Source organism: Pseudopodoces humilis, chromosome 5, assembly GCF_049639895.1.
Source record: "Pseudopodoces humilis isolate 2021_Gansu_Grassland_sample_001 chromosome 5, ASM4963989v1, whole genome shotgun sequence".
NCBI lineage: Eukaryota > Metazoa > Chordata > Aves > Passeriformes > Paridae > Pseudopodoces > Pseudopodoces humilis.
This window is the reverse complement of record NC_142204.1, coordinates 1,561,862-1,578,931: the sequence shown is the minus strand read 5'-3', so window position 1 is coordinate 1,578,931 and position 17,070 is coordinate 1,561,862. Positions and strand designations below refer to the sequence as shown.

At 43.4% G+C, this 17,070-nt stretch overlaps 1 protein-coding gene across 12 annotated transcripts in view; it reads right to left on the bottom strand.

Moving 5' to 3' along the window:
- The window catches only part of CACNA1C (calcium voltage-gated channel subunit alpha1 C), a 463,574-nt gene that overhangs the window by 110,178 nt on the left and 336,326 nt on the right, over positions 1-17,070 (bottom strand). For 8 of the 12 annotated variants that reach the window (XM_088055721.1, XM_088055725.1, XM_088055726.1 and 5 more), the window contains exon 10: positions 4,859-4,949. In XM_088055721.1, the coding sequence (XP_087911847.1) occupies positions 4,859-4,949 (91 nt within the window). Of the gene's footprint in view, positions 1-4,858; positions 4,950-6,934; positions 7,010-17,070 lie in introns of all 12 variants that reach the window. The other 4 variants (XM_088055720.1, XM_088055723.1, XM_088055730.1 and 1 more) reach the window with 1 other exon arrangement.

Genomic DNA, 17,070 nt, shown 5'->3' with positions numbered 1-17,070 from the left:
GCTAAAATGCCAAGTGGGTTATTGTTTCAATGAAAGCAGATAATTTTGAGCTCTCTTTCCTTTTGAGATCAAGTGCTTCACTTTTCTGTTGAGGCTCTATGGAGCATTAGTTTCCACAAAGGTCTTTTTTTTCTTTAGCTAATGCATATGTATAAAAGCAAGCTCTATTGTGGCACTCCAGATCTGTATGGTTGTGTTAGAAAATTAACATTCTGAATGTATTAGAAGATTACATATGCTGTCACCCTGCACAGAACAGATTACTCCTGATTATGAGCAATAGCCTGTCCTCAGGAATCTGAATCCTGCACAGCAATAACCCCAGAGGCTCAGGGAAACTATTGGGAAGCCCTGGGTGTAAGAATATCCTGTACACAAAACCCTGGCTCTGGGTTTGTCCCACTGGTGCCTGCTGCAGAGAAAACGTGTTTCTTCGTACCCTGAGGCAAGAGGTTGTGAAAGCTGTGACATGTCAAAATAAGATAAGTTCCACATCCAAATGCTGTCCTTGAGGATAAAAGCTGGTGTGGTCCTACTGCAGGGCAGATGTCAGCCCAGTACAAGGCAATATCATGACAGGAATAATATACTGTGGAAGTTGTGGGATGCTTTTCAGTGTCCTGTGGAAGCCTGCAAAACCATTTTCAAATTCAGATGCCTGATAATGTGAATACCCTTAGGAAGTGAACTGTGCAGGGCCTCAGCACTCCTGTCACCAGCAGAATTACACCAGAAATTATAATGAATTAAATTGGCTTTTGTTTTTGGTTTTTCAGTTTTTTTTTTGTTGTTATTTTTTAAATTTTTTTATTTTATTTTGCTATACTTCTAAAAAAATTGATTTACACAACAAGTAAAGACAGATCAGATGTTAGATTCCTCCTGAAACTCCTGCAGGTTTGAAGGCTGGCATTACTCCAGACAGGACAGTTGATAGAGGCAGTTTCTGAGGCATGGATACTAGAGAAATAAAAGCTTCTTTGAGACAATTTATCAGTAGGCAATAGTTTGTGTTTGGGAGGTACTCTCCTGATCTCACACAGCATATGTCTCTGTGGAGCTGAGAAAGGCTGTCAGGGAAGATCTCCTTTTCCAAAAGGCATATTTGAACCTGGCTCCTCAAGCAGATCTTTCTGTCAGTCACAGACCCAGCCTTTCAAAACCCTACAGACTTTAAAAGAATAGTGAGTTATTCTAAGTTGCCTTCAATGAAAAAGCTTTTTCTTTCAGTCTCCTGGGCATCTCTTTCCTTTTATCACGAGTCAATTTTGATGGCAAGCTCAGCTATGTTACTGTGGTGGTGGTTAAACACCCTAGGCAGCCTGATGTCAAAAAAGAAATAAATATAAATAAATATATTGCCTTTGTCTTGAAAGCCCCATGTTGCTTCAGTCTGGTTGCAGCCTGCCCAGAGCAGCCTCTGCCCTCTGGGAAGGAGCATTTTTACAGCAAAGCAATGGGCACTCATGGCCACAGGGTGAGTTTAGAAAATGGTAAAAAAATTGAGACTCATCTGCCACAGGTGAAAATCAACAGTCCAACAAAAACCTTGGCTAACCAATCCAGCTGTGAAAACAGGGAGTAGGTGACTGCTCAAAAGTCCAGGCCTAATCTTCAACTAGAGCAAATCAGGATGGCATGAGTGTAATTATTAATGCTAGCACTCAAAAATCTAGTACTGAGGAGGAAGATTTTTTTAAAAGTTCAACTGATTTCCCGTGTGAATTTTCACTGTTCTTGAACACTGGGGCAAATCCTGATTCTCAGTCAGGTTTCAATAAAAGAACACATTCAAATAAACTCTTGCTTACATTTTATATGTTCCAGAAGGAATATTGACCTGTGGGGGAGGGCTTGAAAGAGGACTTAGTAAAAAGAAGAATACTTAACACTTCTTGCAAAAATGACAGCTGGTTTCTCTGCCTGAGTGTGTGGTACAGTAACAAAAGAAACCAGAAAGGATTCTAAGCCTCAGAATCAGAGGCAGGTCCATAACAAGGGAATTTTCAGATCCACAAGTTTGAAACAAACATTTTTTCTCACTCCAGAATTTGATATTCAATGATACAGCTGTTCATTTTCATGGAGGAAGGAGCCTATCCATCTCTTAGAGATGAAAAGCAATCTGAGGGAGGCCTTGAGGATCTCAGCTGTCCTTGGGTAAGGACTAAACAACCCCTTCTCAGTAACAGGCTTCAATTTGCCTACTATACATCACCCATTTCCAGATGAAGTGAAAAGTGGCAAGGAAATTGTTTATCTCTCTGAATCTTACATTCAGTCCTGCTCTGCTGAAACTTTGGGCCATGTTTTAACATTTACAACATGAGAAGAAGAAATGAAGCTCTGCTTTCCTGTAATTTTCCTACGTCTCTTTCCCTAAAATATATTGGGCTTAGCCATCCCTTCTCCTCATGCCAGATCAGGGTACTGCCATTCTCCTGTGAGCATGCTGGGCTATTTTAAGTAAACTCCATTCTAAGTCATGATTACACTTAGAGTTGGGTTTAACTTCAGCCCTCCTGGCCACATTCCAGCTAAGATAATTATGTTCTGATTGCCAAAATTCCCAACGCAGTTTCAGTGCAAAGCAAGCTATCCCTCCTACAACCCCTTAAACACTTGTGCCTGTTGTTTTTAAACACCTGTCACATTTTACCCTGAAGGTGGCTGCACTCTAATGCTGTGAAAACAATCCCTGCATTTACAGTTCATAAAGTGCTTTAGGATCCTTTGAGATTAAGAACATTAAATGAATGCAAGATGTAATATTAAAAATACATGAAACCTAGAGTAACTGCTGCCATTCTTTTTGGCACTGTGTCCACACCTATGAGGGAGTTTACTACTCTGACATATTCTGGAGAAGCAGCACAGCAAAGCAAAACCAGACCAGGAGGCTGCTGGAAAGCAATGATGATAAATTTCTGACACACCCAGATGAGCCAGGGTGGTCCCTTCCAACCTGACCCATTCTGTGATTCTGTGAAGCATAGCTGCAGAATTAAAGATGATTCTCCAGAGGGGATCCAGCTGATGCTTCCTGTACTGTGCCAACAACACAAGCAGCGTGGTGGGGTGCCAAAGAAAAAGGCTACAACTGCCCCAGTGCTGTGGATACATCTAGCCTGGTTCCTGCAGGAAAAGGTTCATAAATCTAAGCTAAAAGACTCAGCAGGTTCCCAATGGCAGGTGAAGGAAAGCGATCACAATTTCTCCTGGGGTATGTAAGTCACTGACTGACTCTTGAAAGCAGAGATTGAAATTACAACATGTTCCACATGCCACATCTTTTAATGCAGATCACAGAATCACACAGAACTAACTAGGATGGAGAAGACCTTTGAGATTATCAAGTCCAATCTATGACCAAACACCACCTTGGCAACCACACCATGGCCCTCAGTGCCACATCCAGCCTTTCCAATCCCCTGCAGGGCTGGTGACACCACCAGCTCCCTGGGCAGCCCATTCCAGTGGCCAATCACCCTTTCTGTGAAGAAAATCACCCTTTCTGTTCTTCTTCCCAATATCCAAACTCAACCTCCCCTGGCACAGCCTCTCCCCTGATCCCCTCCTCTCCAGGCTGACACTCCCAGCTCCCTCAGCTGCTCCTCTTGTGTTCCAGACCCCTCACCAGCCTTGCTGCCCTTCTCAGGACTGGCTCCAGCACCTCACCATCCCTCCCAAACGGGGGGACCCAGGACTGGGCACAGCACTCGAGCTGTGGCCTCACCAGTGCCGAGTACAGGGGGACAATCTCTGCCCTGCTGCTGCTGCTGGCCCCACATTCCTGACCCCGGCCAGGGGCCATTGGCTTTCTTGGCCACCTGGGCCCACTGCTGGCTCGTGTTCAGCTGCTGTCACCAGCACCCCCAGGTCCCTTTCTGCCTGGCCTCTGGCCAGCCACTCTGTCCCCAGCCTGTATTTTCCTGGATCCTCCTTTCAGCTTTTTAGGATGGGTGTCACATTGTCCAGCTTCCAGTGATCTAGGACCTCCCTGGTGAGCCAGGACTGAAGATAAATGATGGAGAGTGGCTTGGAGAGCTCTTCTTCCAGGATGGATCCCATCTGGTCCATTCAAGCAGCACCTCAAGGTACCTCCAAGGATAGGACAGAGCCTCAAAAGACTCAAGTGTGGTACAAGCTATAGCACTGATATGTTTAGCTCATGTGTCAAGGAAATTTGGAGGGAATGATGTATTGTCCCACAGCATAAAGTCCATTCTTGTTTGAAAGGGAATAAAGGACTCCTCTTGTCTGTACTTGCTCTCTGTGAGGCTAAAAAATACACCACATACTATGGCATTTCATAACTGCAATCTCACACATTCTTGAGCATCTCCACTAATTACAATGGTGTAATTTCAATGAGGCATTGATCCCTCCTAATTGTTGTATTTCTTTTTCACTGCAGTACTCTGTTCAGCATTTGAAGGGTGTAATTCTGTCTGCAGAATGGGAGTTACCATCAATGTATTTCTATTACAAGACACTGTAAAGTGTACAAGAATCTTCAGAAAAATTAAAATAGACCAGTCATTTCCACTCTTCAGTCTACATATACTGGTTTTGAAAGTCTACCACCAACGAGGAATTTTAAAATAAGAACACTGTTATCCACCAGCTCCTCTTTTAGATATTATACAAAACCAGATCTGCTCATCCTGGGCCCTCTGTCCCTTATTTATGTGTAAAACAAGAGGCCCTTCACTAATGTCCAGAGTGAGTTTACCTGGAAATTAAGATAATAGATCTTCTTTGGCCTTTCTTTTCACCCACTGTGGGTTTTGTTCATCTTGAAAAGCCTGACTCTTGTCCTGTCTTTCCCCCCTGACACGCTGTGTGTGGTACTCACGCCAGCCTGGCGCCGCAGTTCTCGCCCTCCATGTCCGCTCCGGGGACGTTGTCGGTGTTGACGGACTCGGTCTCGCTGGTGGGCATGCTCACTGCAAGAGTCAGAGGGGAGAAAAGCAGAGGGGTGGCTGTCAGAACCTGGCACATCTCTTTAAGAGTGCGTGGCTGAGGGAACTGGCCCCGTGGGGGGACCCTCAGCTGCAGCTGCTGAGGATTAAACAATTTATTGAGCAAGTCTAGTGCCTCTCTGTACAGAGCAGGTAGGCTTCAGCAACAGACAAGCTACTCAAATGCTAAGGAAAAGGGAATAAGCAGCTGCTCACCTTCTTTCAGAGCCAGTTCCTGGAAATTTTGAGAATGAGAACCACTGGAAAGTAAAAAACCTGACAGACCCAACAAGAAGCTTTTGTTTGATTCCACTGAACATTTTAGAAAAATGCCTCTTTACTTGCAGCAGCCCGACCACCTCACTGACCTCCCCAATCTTCTGTGCAGTGGTTAGAATACAAATAGAAGGTACCAGGATTGAGATGCACCCAGATAAACAGCTTCTGTTAGCCTGGTAGCAAACACCAGATGAAGAATGCTCATAGCTCATCTGTCATTTACCAACCATGAATATGATTCAACCTTACACCTAGAAACTGGACCTAGAGGTGTAAGAGAGAAATTCAGACTCCCTGATCCACTCAGATGTTACCAACAAAGGAGCTAATGAATGTGGATTATATTCATTACATAAGATGTTAAGATCTTTTAAGATCTGGACAGAACCTTCTAGGCTTTTACAAAGTACCACAGAACATCAAATTAAAGCAACCTTGGGTGTGAACCTCTCTCATCAAGATTCAAGAACCTGTTTCTAGCTGTTATCAAACCTCAAGATTTTATTTGCTTCTACAGACCATAAAAAAATCCCTCAAACCCACAACATTTTCATTTCCCCAGTTGCTCACAGCTCCTGCATAAGCTCCAATCACTCTTTATCCATAATCCTTCAGTTAAAGGTAGGAAAATGGATAGGATCCAATATGTGTCCTGTTCCCTCCTCACCCCTTTTGGAAAACACAGAAAAAAAGAAAAAAAAAAAATACTTTAGACTGAATGATGGAGGAGTTAAACAGATCTCCCAGGAGCCTGGTAGAACTTCAGAACATGACCTGTGTTAGCTGTTGGGTACATGTCTCAGGTGAGGCTTGAGAGCAAGTGCTGTGAGCTGTTGGAGAGATTTCTAATAGCCTGCAGGAATGTGTAACTCAATAGTAAGAATCTGTCTGTTTCTGGGTCATTGGTGCAAAATGAGCCAATGTAGAGGAAAGAGGTTCTGCATTTCAGTTTGCAGATGCTCACTGGGACATGGTCTTTTTTCAGGGGTTAAAAAGACATCTGAAGGTCCTTTCAAAAATGTTCTGTGTTTCTGCTTTGAAAGCATTATGGTAGAAGTGTCCCTCAAAATGAACTGTCTTTCCTTCATCCCATCACAACAATTCACATGCTTCCAACACACTTCTTGGGAAATCTAAAATTCTTGTACCGTGTTCTTAGGACCACATCAAATAATGGACTCTCTAGCACTCCTGACAGAACTATGAAATATTGTACTCTAATGGTGCCTGCTCCTTTATGAAGACAGATGTTTTAATAATCTTGTCCTTTTGGAAAGACAAATTAAGGAATAAACTGAATTCATGTTCTGATATACATGAAACAGCCAAGTAAGCTATGAGAAAAAAACAACATTCATAATTAATTTTTTTTTTTTTTGTCCAGAGTAAGCCCTGCAGGAACAAAACCAAAACGCTGATATTTCACAAGTCAGCTTGGAATATGAGGTAAAACACCTTCAAGACATATTTGAGCTTATTTGCAAATAGAAAAGAGTTTTGAAGACATTTGCATGAGACAGATTTGCAGAGCAGCTTGAGCACATGAAGAGGACACTGCACAAGCAACAGAGCCAGGAACAGCCATGCAGGAGAATAAAGAGCTGATTTATAGGCCAGTCTGCACAGAGATGTACGGACACACGGACACACCGACACGTGCAGTGTGGACACAGAGCGCAGTGGAACATTACCATGGCTTTCTGTGGAGTGACTAAACCAAGCAAACTTTCCTTTCTTCTCATCAGGCAAACCAGCTGGAGGGCTTCCTTTCACAGACAAGATGGTCAGTGTCAAGTACCAGGAACAAGACATCAACAGAGAACATGCAGCCAGTGACAGGCAAAAGAAAAAAACAAGGAACTCAGCTTACACATGATATCCACTTCTGGCTGAAAACTTCATCATGTGAGTTAAAAGTGCAAAACAAAGGTATACAGAGGTATGAAATATTGCTAACAGATCATCAGGCCACAACTCATTTGTTTTCTGTTCTTTGTTTTTTTTTTTATATCTGGCTTTTGAGGACATGAACTTAATGAATTTAAGTTTATGGGTCATGTCCCAGAGACACCTTGGAGTGCACCTCGTACTTCCCTGACCTTGCTGCTGCAGAAAGTCAAACCTCAGTAAAGTGGGAGATGCAGGTGCAGTGGTCCTTGGGCTGAGGAGACCCCATGGATCACTTTGCTGGCACCACCTCACAGGAGCTCATCACACCGCACCGATGGAAAACGTTAAGGACAACCAAAAGTATTAGGATGGTATGAGGTGTTAGAGGAATGATGGTCTAGAGGATAAAGGTCAGGACAGAGGGACACTAGGGCTGAGCTCCATGTGCTCTCAGAAGCACAATCACTTTACCTGGCACCTTACAGCACCCTCATTGCCTGGGGATAATCAGGTGTGCAGTGCTGCGAGCTTCATTCAGGCCGCTCAACACAACCAGAAAACAGAAGGTGCTGCAGAAGAGTTGTGCATAAACTGAATATGAGAGGAAGTAGACCCAATATAGCCCAGATGGCTTTCTTATCTGACTCAGTTCTCAGAGAAGCCAGACCCTGTGCCCACACCCTGGCTCCAGTCTAGAAACAAGGCAGGCATTTCTTGCAGTCCGGGTAATTCATTACTGGAGCCATGGACCAAGAATGCTGGTGGTAAATCCACCACAGGAATGTTTTAATCAGGAAGAGATGTTTTTTTCCAAATGGTGGGCTCAAGTCCAGACCAGAGTTGTGTTTAGGACTGTGGCATACAGACAATACCATCTCAATGGCTGTTTCCTCCCTGTAATTTTGGGAGCTGAGACAAAGGCAAAAAAGATGCAAAGGCTGATACAAATCCTAGTGACTTTGCTTACATGGGAATCTCCTTTTTTTAGATTTATCATTGTATCCATAACCCACTGGAGTTGATGAAATCCCCCATCAGTTACATATTCTCTAGGTAGCACAGATGGCAATTTTTTTAAAGGGAACTGAAACAGTTTTTTAAAGGCAGGAAAGTATCTCATGGTTTCAGCAGAGTGCAAATCATAGGGACCAATAGGTTTGATACTCTCTCTCCAGCTCCTTCTGAAGCCTTTGCACTTCTTACATCTTGCCACAGTGTGGCTCATCACTGAATGTAGACTTTTTTTTTTTTCCTGCACTTCCTAACCCCCAATTTCACATCACTCACACAGCGTTCCTGCAGCAGTTAAAGCAGCAACAAAAGCTACATAGCAACTTCCTCAAAAACAAATGTGAAAAATGCTTCCTGCTTAATTCTAATTCTTAATTCTTAATTCTTAATTCTTAATTCTAGTCCTTAATTCTAGATCTGAGAGCTAACAGACAGAGGAAAACAGGGACAGGTTCTGCAGTCTGTGGCTGACCAGACAGATGTGCAAGACCCTTTGAGAGCCTCTGCTCCTTGTCACTGGCATCAAGCACTGATACCAGCTCTCCTCTTGCACTAACATATGTCCCTCTGATGAAATGCCCCATGGGCATGCAGTGAATTATTGGATGTCAGGTTGCCAAAAGACAGCCAACCACTGAAAGAGAAAGCTGGCACAAGCAAATACCCTTCTGTGAGGTCCTGGGATGATTTTTCCTCCACACATGTGGAGAACAATATTTGCTTCCTGGTTCAGGAATATAATTTCCACTGTTGAATCTTGCATTTATGAAATGGTTGTCATCTTGGCTGTGGAAGTAATTTTAATATTCAGATTTATTTCCATGGATTATATAATGCTGTCACGCTTCTTGCTGGATCTCACTTTGATACTGTGACATTTTAAGACTCAGAAGAAATCATGCTTGGGCAAAGAGTTCCCAGTTCCAGAAACACAGACAAAACTTACTTTTCACAGATTTTAATGGGACATGTTACTACATGACTCTGCAGATCTGGGCACTAATTATAAAAACTGGATATATCAGAGGTTGTTCATATTGCCTCTCTGATTTAGCTGTTTGAGTTAGGCAACAGAGGCAGATTCTTACCACAGGTTTTCTGAATGCCATGTTGATGTGGCCCTCAGTTCCAGGGACAGGCTAAAAAAAGAGGTTTATCTTACATTCTTGGGTTAGGTACCTGACTTGGAACAGAGTGACTATCCAGGAGTATTCACAGTGAAAGAGCCTTGTGGTGGGTTTTCAGATTTAAAAAAAATACAACAATACATTTGATTGACTTTTATGATATGTTCATTCAGGCTCTGATTTCTCCAATACGCCAATGTCTACTGGAAATTAATTACTTTGCAAAATATGGGTCAAAAAATCTCCTTTTTAGCACACTGGCATTTGAGGTCAGAGGCACCCAAAATCCCACCATTTCACTTTATTGTGTCACCTTGGCCATATGACCAAGCCTTTCTACATAGCTGTTCAGTTCCTCTGCCAGGGAGGGCTGTAATTGTGCACTCACCTTGCCAGCCTCTCAGAGAGGTGCAGATGAAACACATCACAATGAGTGCTAAGCACCACAGTTATTACTGATGCTAATGTCTCCCAAGCGGGACTCTGCACAGCTATAAAGCAAATCTAAAGAGCAAAGCAGTCCTGTGAATTCTCCAGCTGGGATTTAAGATTTCTTTTCCCATCAAGCACAACAAGAATAAATTTCAATACCCAGGCTGCTTCCTTCAACAGTATGTGCATCAAGTGAATGACTTTGTCTCCAGCAAAACCCTGCTTCCCGTGGTGCCTTTCATGCCCATCATTTCATGAATGAGTCTTTGGGCAGCTGTCAGAATATCAATTTACTCATTTTTTTTTTTTTTTTTGTTTTGTTTTGTTTTGTTTTGATGGAGAGCTCTCATTTTAATTAATATGTGAATATTGCCTAGCTTTCCTCTTCTGCCTGTTTTGAAAATGCTGCACTCATTCATCTTATTCATTAATTTAAATAAGATACAGCTTTCATTCTGCTCCATGCATGCAGTGCCTTGGGAACAATCAGTGGCTCTGCTCTTAAATGCAAGCAGCATCCAGAAGGTAAACTGCAGAGGTAAGGCATTAGTTTTCCATGGATGTCCTGATTTTGTCAGGAAAATATACTAGATGTGACTGGGGAATTCTTCAGTGTTTTCTGCTTTGAAAGGGAGCTCTGTGACAGAAAAGCTTTTACAGGAGAAGAAGAAAAGGAGCTTGAACTATGTGTAGGATCTTGGTGGTTGCATGCTTCCCAAATTTAGACAGAATGTGTCAATAAATCTAGCACAGTAAAAAAATACCCAGAAAAATGGTGAAAATGCCTGGAAAAGTATTTTCTAAGGGCTCAGGGACCAAGACTGACAATGGGCAGTAATTTACACTATATTACATTAAACACATGTAACACAGACACTTTGCATAACCTAATTTTGGACTATGCACAGATGAATACAATTGCAAGGAGAAGGAGCTGGATTCACACTCCCACTGAGGATCAGCCACTGAACACAAGGACAGTAATAAAGAGCCATGAAGTAATTGCCAGTTGCATCCACTTCAAAAAGGAAAAGGCTTCTGGTAAAAAACATCTTTCCACCCGTGGAAGGCACCACAGCCACTGTGCAGTGACAAGACCTGTGATTACCCCAAGCCCAGAGGCAGAGCAGAGCTGCTTTGCTGAGTGGAGCATTGCGTCATCAAATGTTCCATTCATGGGCAGATGATCTATTTTTGCAATATAAATTGAAAAATATATATTTTGCTTATAAAGGCTTGTTTTAACTCGCCCTTCTCCCCCTCCAGAGGGCCACCATGTGTCCATATGTCCATGTTGAGGGGTATAGCTCTGGGCTACATAAATTTATACTTACAGAAGGGGAACAGGAGAGAGAGAGAGTGAAATGTATTAATTGTGCAGGCCTGTGATTAACAGATCTTTCATTACCACATGCAGATTACTGCACACCTATAAACGCATTACCTTGCTACTAATTAACCTTCCTGGGACTTATTTTACTGTAACAAACTCCTCGGCTAGTTTGAGCAGCTGCCATTTCCCTTCTTCTTATAGCAATATTGACAGTAATATGCTGCATTCCACAAATATTTGTTCATTACAGCCAGTGAGTGGAATGCACATTGCACAGAGGACCAAGTAACAGGCACAGTCAGACTCCTGGCCCTGCCAAGTGACAGCTTTTGCCAGTGTCACACATGTTCTGTTCTGGATCTGAAAGGAAGAATTTCAAATCTCTTTGCATTTCCTGCCTGAAGGGCAAAGCTTTTATTTGCATAACCTGTGGTATCTCAAAATATCTCGTAAGCACGAGGGGCATGGTGATAGTAAAAGGTTCTAAAATCTTAGAAAATTCAGAGACTTAGAAAGAAAGTTAGGTTTGGAAAGCCCTGGGAAAAGTAGGCCCTGGGAAATGTTAGGCCTTGTGCTTGCTAAAGATCAGGTCAAACTGCACCTGTGTGGTCAGTATATGATAAATGATACAATTGTTAGATGTGATTAGATATAATTATTGTTTAAAGAACATGAGGAACAATGTTAGGGGGCTGGGGGGGATCACGAGAAATCCATGCTTGGGTAAAAACAATGCTTACAATAGATCAATATAAGTTTAATAATTAATATGTAAGTTGTATAATGATAGAGTATAAAACATGTTCAGCTCAAAACCAAGATGGGTCAGATTTGGGTCTGTGTACCCCTGACACCCAGAGCTCTTCAATAAAGCACCTTCCTATAATCATTCTGTGATTATGAGTGTTCCTGAATGCTAGCAATGGGACTCACCCAAAAGTAGACTTTGCAGAAAGGAGTTTATCTCTCTGCTGAAAAGGGCACGAGGAGCAGTGTCCCTGGGTAACTGAGCAAACACCTGAGTCTGCTGCAGGAGCCCATCCCATGCAGAGAATCTTCCTGCTAGGGCAATGCAAATAACTCTCACAATCCCTGTGGCTGAAGGAGGACAGGCTGGCTGGGTCACAGGGTGACAGAGGTGCTACCAGAGCACACCTTGAAAAACATCTCTCTCTCCTGAATCTGGATCCTCCTATGACCTCCTTAAACTGATTTTCTTGCATGATAAATGATTTGCATCGTTTGCCTTGCTAGGAGCAGCAGCTAAGGTGACAAAGTGCAGGGCATTTATTTGCCAGGACATGGTTTATAGTGCTTCTTGTGCCAGTATAATACTTCTTAGCAACCTTCCTCGTTCCCCATAGAATTCTGAAGCAATTCAGGGATGGACAGATAAAATGAAGGAAAGGCAGAACTACTGAGGATCTATGGCTCTTTCAACAAAAAAATCACTTGTTTTTGTGAACAAACAAAAAATCATTTCTTTTTGTGAACAAATCACAACAGCACATTCGTAAGACTTCTCCAGGTTTTCTCTCTCATTCCTTATGATTTTTAGCAGAGGAACTTAGGACAGGCAGCAGTGCCATCAAATGCTCCTGAAACAACCCCACAAAATTACATGTGGGCACAAAAAGCAGGACCATCTCACTAGAAAATCAGGAGGATTCCATTATTGCAGGCACCTTAGAAATGGGGGCATGAGAGCTGCAAACACTGTAGACAATGTGTTGGGGAGTGACACAAATACTGATCATGAGCAAAAGATAACTAACAGCAAAGGAAGTGCCCTCAAGACAGTAAAAACAGCTAAAATAATCCCTCTGCTTTTTGTGCCTCGAATAGTCATGAAGTTATTCATATTTCTCTCTGGCATTGTTACTAAAGAAAATAGGCAGATGCACAAATGTGGTTTTAAAGCAGCCCATGTGCTGCTTTCTGCAGCTCCTGTGCATGGGGAACTTCTGCATCTGCCCACCCACACAGATATACACCTGCAGGATGGGGTTGTAACCCTGACCATGATCTCTACTTCAGCAGCAGCATCTTTGCTCTTTCAGTGCACAGCCCTGTGAATCCATCTTCCCTGCAGAGTCTGGGAGAAGCAAAAAAAAATAAATAAATTACAGAAGCTACTTCCAAGCTGATCTGCTTAGGTCATCAGAAACTCTCCAGGGAGTCTGGGTGTCTGCTTTACACCTGAACTGCTAAACTTCAAAGCCACTGAGATGCAGCTCTGGCTGTTTTATGACATTCCTGCCTGTCAAAAGCCATTTCAAGGTGGGTGATGCCTGAGAAAGCTGCGAGTGACTACAATTTGTGATCTGGAGCTCATAAGGGGACAGGCTGGGGCAGCAGGGGCTGTTTGGGTGGTGCAGTGGGTGGGAAATCATGCCCTGTAGCTCACAGTGGACATTTTCCCCAGAGGAAGCTTGCACAACGCTACAACCAGGAATTGTGCCAATGAGAAAGTGGATTTTCTCTGGTGTAGAAGAAGGAAACTAGTCTCTAGGACTGGCTGTTGGTGGAAAAACCAAACAGAAAAACCCAAAGAAAAGTGAATGTGAGGGGAAAACTGGGCTGTATTATTTAAAAGGACAGACAGAGCAATTGGGTAAAGACTGAGACACAGGCAAAGAGATGGGAGGAAGGAGAAAATGACTGAGAATTTTCATCTGAAATACCACTCTGCAAGCTGAAAGAGCAGTGTGTGCTCCCTGCATTTGGGAAAACTCAGTTTAGGAGTAGTGCTTAAAATATTTAAGCATTAATCCAATGAAGGAAAGACAGCAGCAAGGCCCTGTCCATCTGAACAGACAGAACCTGACTGAGATGAGTTCTCAGCAAGTGCAGACATTTTCTAATAGCAGGATTCACGTGGGATGTGTGAGAAGGCTTGTGGATGAAGCTTTCCTTGACAGCAAACAATCAAGGAATTCAGTTCACTGATCACCAGATACAGCAGCACAAACATGAGATTTAGGTCTCTCCAGAGCCTGGGCTGTGTGAAAGCGCTGGTTTTGGAGCTGTATTCTTGCATCACACTGAGCAGATTCAATTCAGCCTCACAACCTGAAATGGAGCTCACCTCTCCTATTCCCAAATGTGCATAAAGCTCTGTTTTGAAACCCTGGTTTGTTACATTTCTTCTGTGCCTAGTAAATAAAATGCTGGTGATTTTGTGTGCTGCTCCTGCTTGTGGCGTTCTTTCAGACACTTTTACTAACATAATGACTAGTCTGATACTAGACACTATTATCACAATACCATATGAGTCAGAAGCATGAGACATGCTAGCTGGGCAGGCTGTGTATTACAGCCAGGAGAAAAGCAAAAATTGAAGTTAAAGAGCCTTGCCCCTAAAGCCAGCTTGTCAAACATGTGATTAAAGCTTTCCCACCTCTTGAGCAAGGCATTGAGAACAGGCTAATTACCCTGAGCCAGAGAAATAGGCATTTTATAGTGGCCTTGAAATAATAGATTCCTGGTTTGCAAATACTTCCAGCATGCAGGAGAACGAGGGACTGATAACAACAGCTTGAGTTAAGCTTAGTGTGGGCAGGTGTTATGCAAGCTTCCCTCACACAGCTGTGTTAAAACAAGTCATTCGTGACCTGGCATAGCCCTGTTATTCTGCTCCTGGTTCTTCAAGCAGCCACATAATACACTTAGGTTTTGATCTGCACATCTGTGAGGATCCTGCAGCTCTGCCACTGCATCCTTGTTGTGATGCTTAACCCTTCTGCTACTTCAGACCAGGGATTTTAATGTAGTTAAACAGTTAAACATCCTCACCCTGATCTGAAGGGACCCCTATCCTTGGGTTCACTACAAATCCCTCACAGTTTGAACCCAGAGGGACATGTCTGAGTGCAGCCCTTCCTCAAGAGGAGAAGGAGAAGAGGGATGCATCACGCTGTGATCTGTGAGCTCTGTAAATGGGAACGAGGAGCTGACCAGCCCTGCGAGCACCTGTGGCCACTAAAGCTGAATTTGAATTTAGGCCTCGAGATCTGAAAGGGCAATTTTCTGATCTGTTGTCTCATCTCTACACTCCTGCTAACTGAAAGGCAGCTGTAATCAGCAGGCAGACTCAGTGCCACCGCTATTTTCAGTGCAGTTCCTCAGTTGGAAACATTTTCCTTCCCCCGCCACCTCTCTGGGCTTGATGTTGTCTATGAGATAACTGGCATGGAGAGACCTGCTTTTCTCCCCAGGAGCAAATCCAAGCAGAGATTTTTATCCCATTAGCAGAGTGTACTGAGGGGATGGGGAGATTCCCCCAGTAAGCAGAAGGCAGCAGGCACAGGGTGAGGGTGTGACTGCTGCTCCCAGGGTCCTGCTCGAGCTTCCCAGGCTTCCCAAAGCCCTGGAAAGGGCTGGGTGCCTTTCCCAGCTGTTGGTTCTCCTCAGCTGCCCAGCACTGGCTGCCAGTTGGGTTCCATATGTGCCACTTCAGCTGTGTAGTGCCAGCAGGGCTCTGTGTCTCTGAGCTGTGCCTGGGGAGCAGCAGGGTCACTGCTCTAACCCCACTACAACAAAATGCTTCTGTCTTTGCCTTCTTCTGCTGGCTTGTGAATCGACTTCAGCAAGCAATGAGCTGCTCAAGCTGCCTTGCAGTCAGGGCTGGGCAAGGGGGAGGAAAGGAGAGTTTCCTCAGGAGAGCTCTGCTCACTCTGTGCCTCCTGCATCCCTCAGTCTGTCCTGGGCTTCCTGCTCAGAGCCCTTCCCAAACAGAGCTCTTGGTCTGGGCTTCAGCATTTACCCCTCTGCACAGGAAACTTCCAGTTATAACATAAAATACACAAGGGTAGACAAGGAGATAGGTCATGATGAATACACACTTAGACAAGGAGGAAAAGACCCATCACTCCAGAACAATTTCTGTTACAGCTGGCTCCATCACGCTCTTTTGAGACATTCAGCTCCCAGGATCTGTACTGAAGGTTCTACTTGTACTAAACTTTTCCTACATGTCTTTGTAGGAAAAACTACACTAACCACACTCAACTGCCTTTTCTGAGGCACTGGATGACATTTTTGACACCCCATTTGGGATATTCTTTCCAACTATCACACTGCAAGAGTGCAAGCTGCTGTACTTGACCTGTCAGTTCACAATGAAGGTCTTGGGTATGATGAGGTGTCTAAATTGGCATTAGATTGATGTTTTTAGTCAGCTGAATTCCATCTTTTTACTGGTTTTGATTACCTGTTAAAAGGAAATACATACAACATAATTTAATTTCTGTATATACAGTGCCAGACACGCTGTGGCTTTGATCTTGGCTGACATTACTGTAATAAAACTGGTTCTCATCCCCAGCAGTCGTTTCTAACTCAAAACACATGCTTTGTGTCCCTCAGCTACCGTTCCTGAACACCACAGCCTCTCTCCTGACAGTTCTTCATACCACATCAAAACAATGCTCAGGATTTCAGCCATCAGTCCTACCAGTGCTTTCTCCTCAGTGCACAGACTCTTGAGACTACATCTGCAGTGGCAACTTATTTTAAAACACTGACCATGGGCCATCCTCACTGACTTCAGCAGGAACTGAAGTTTTAAAACCACTTTATAAGTGTCCTTGCAAAGATTTAAGAGCATACTTTAGGCATCTGCTTAAAAAATGGAAATAAAAAGTGGTCTTGCTCTGTGAACACTCAGCTTGGGGGTTTGTGGCATTTCTTCCAAAAATTTTCTGTGGAGATGTTGGTACCAAATGCTATCTATGCCTCTCTAAGCATGGGAAATAAAGCAATTCCTCAGAAGGTATCAGCTTTCTCACAGACTAATGTCCTCTCTTGAGGAGCAGAACCAGTGTCAGTGGATTAATCTTGACAGCTTCAAGAAACATTTGCCACCAGGGCGGGCAGAGATGAATTTATTTGCACAAAGGTGTCTTTCCCAGCTATATAAACAGATTCCCTCTAAAGCCTTACCTTCAAAGATATTTCTGTGTAACAAACTGGTACTATAAGAGAATTCCTACATCAGCACAAGTCTCTCTTCTATCAGGAAAAACAGAGGTGT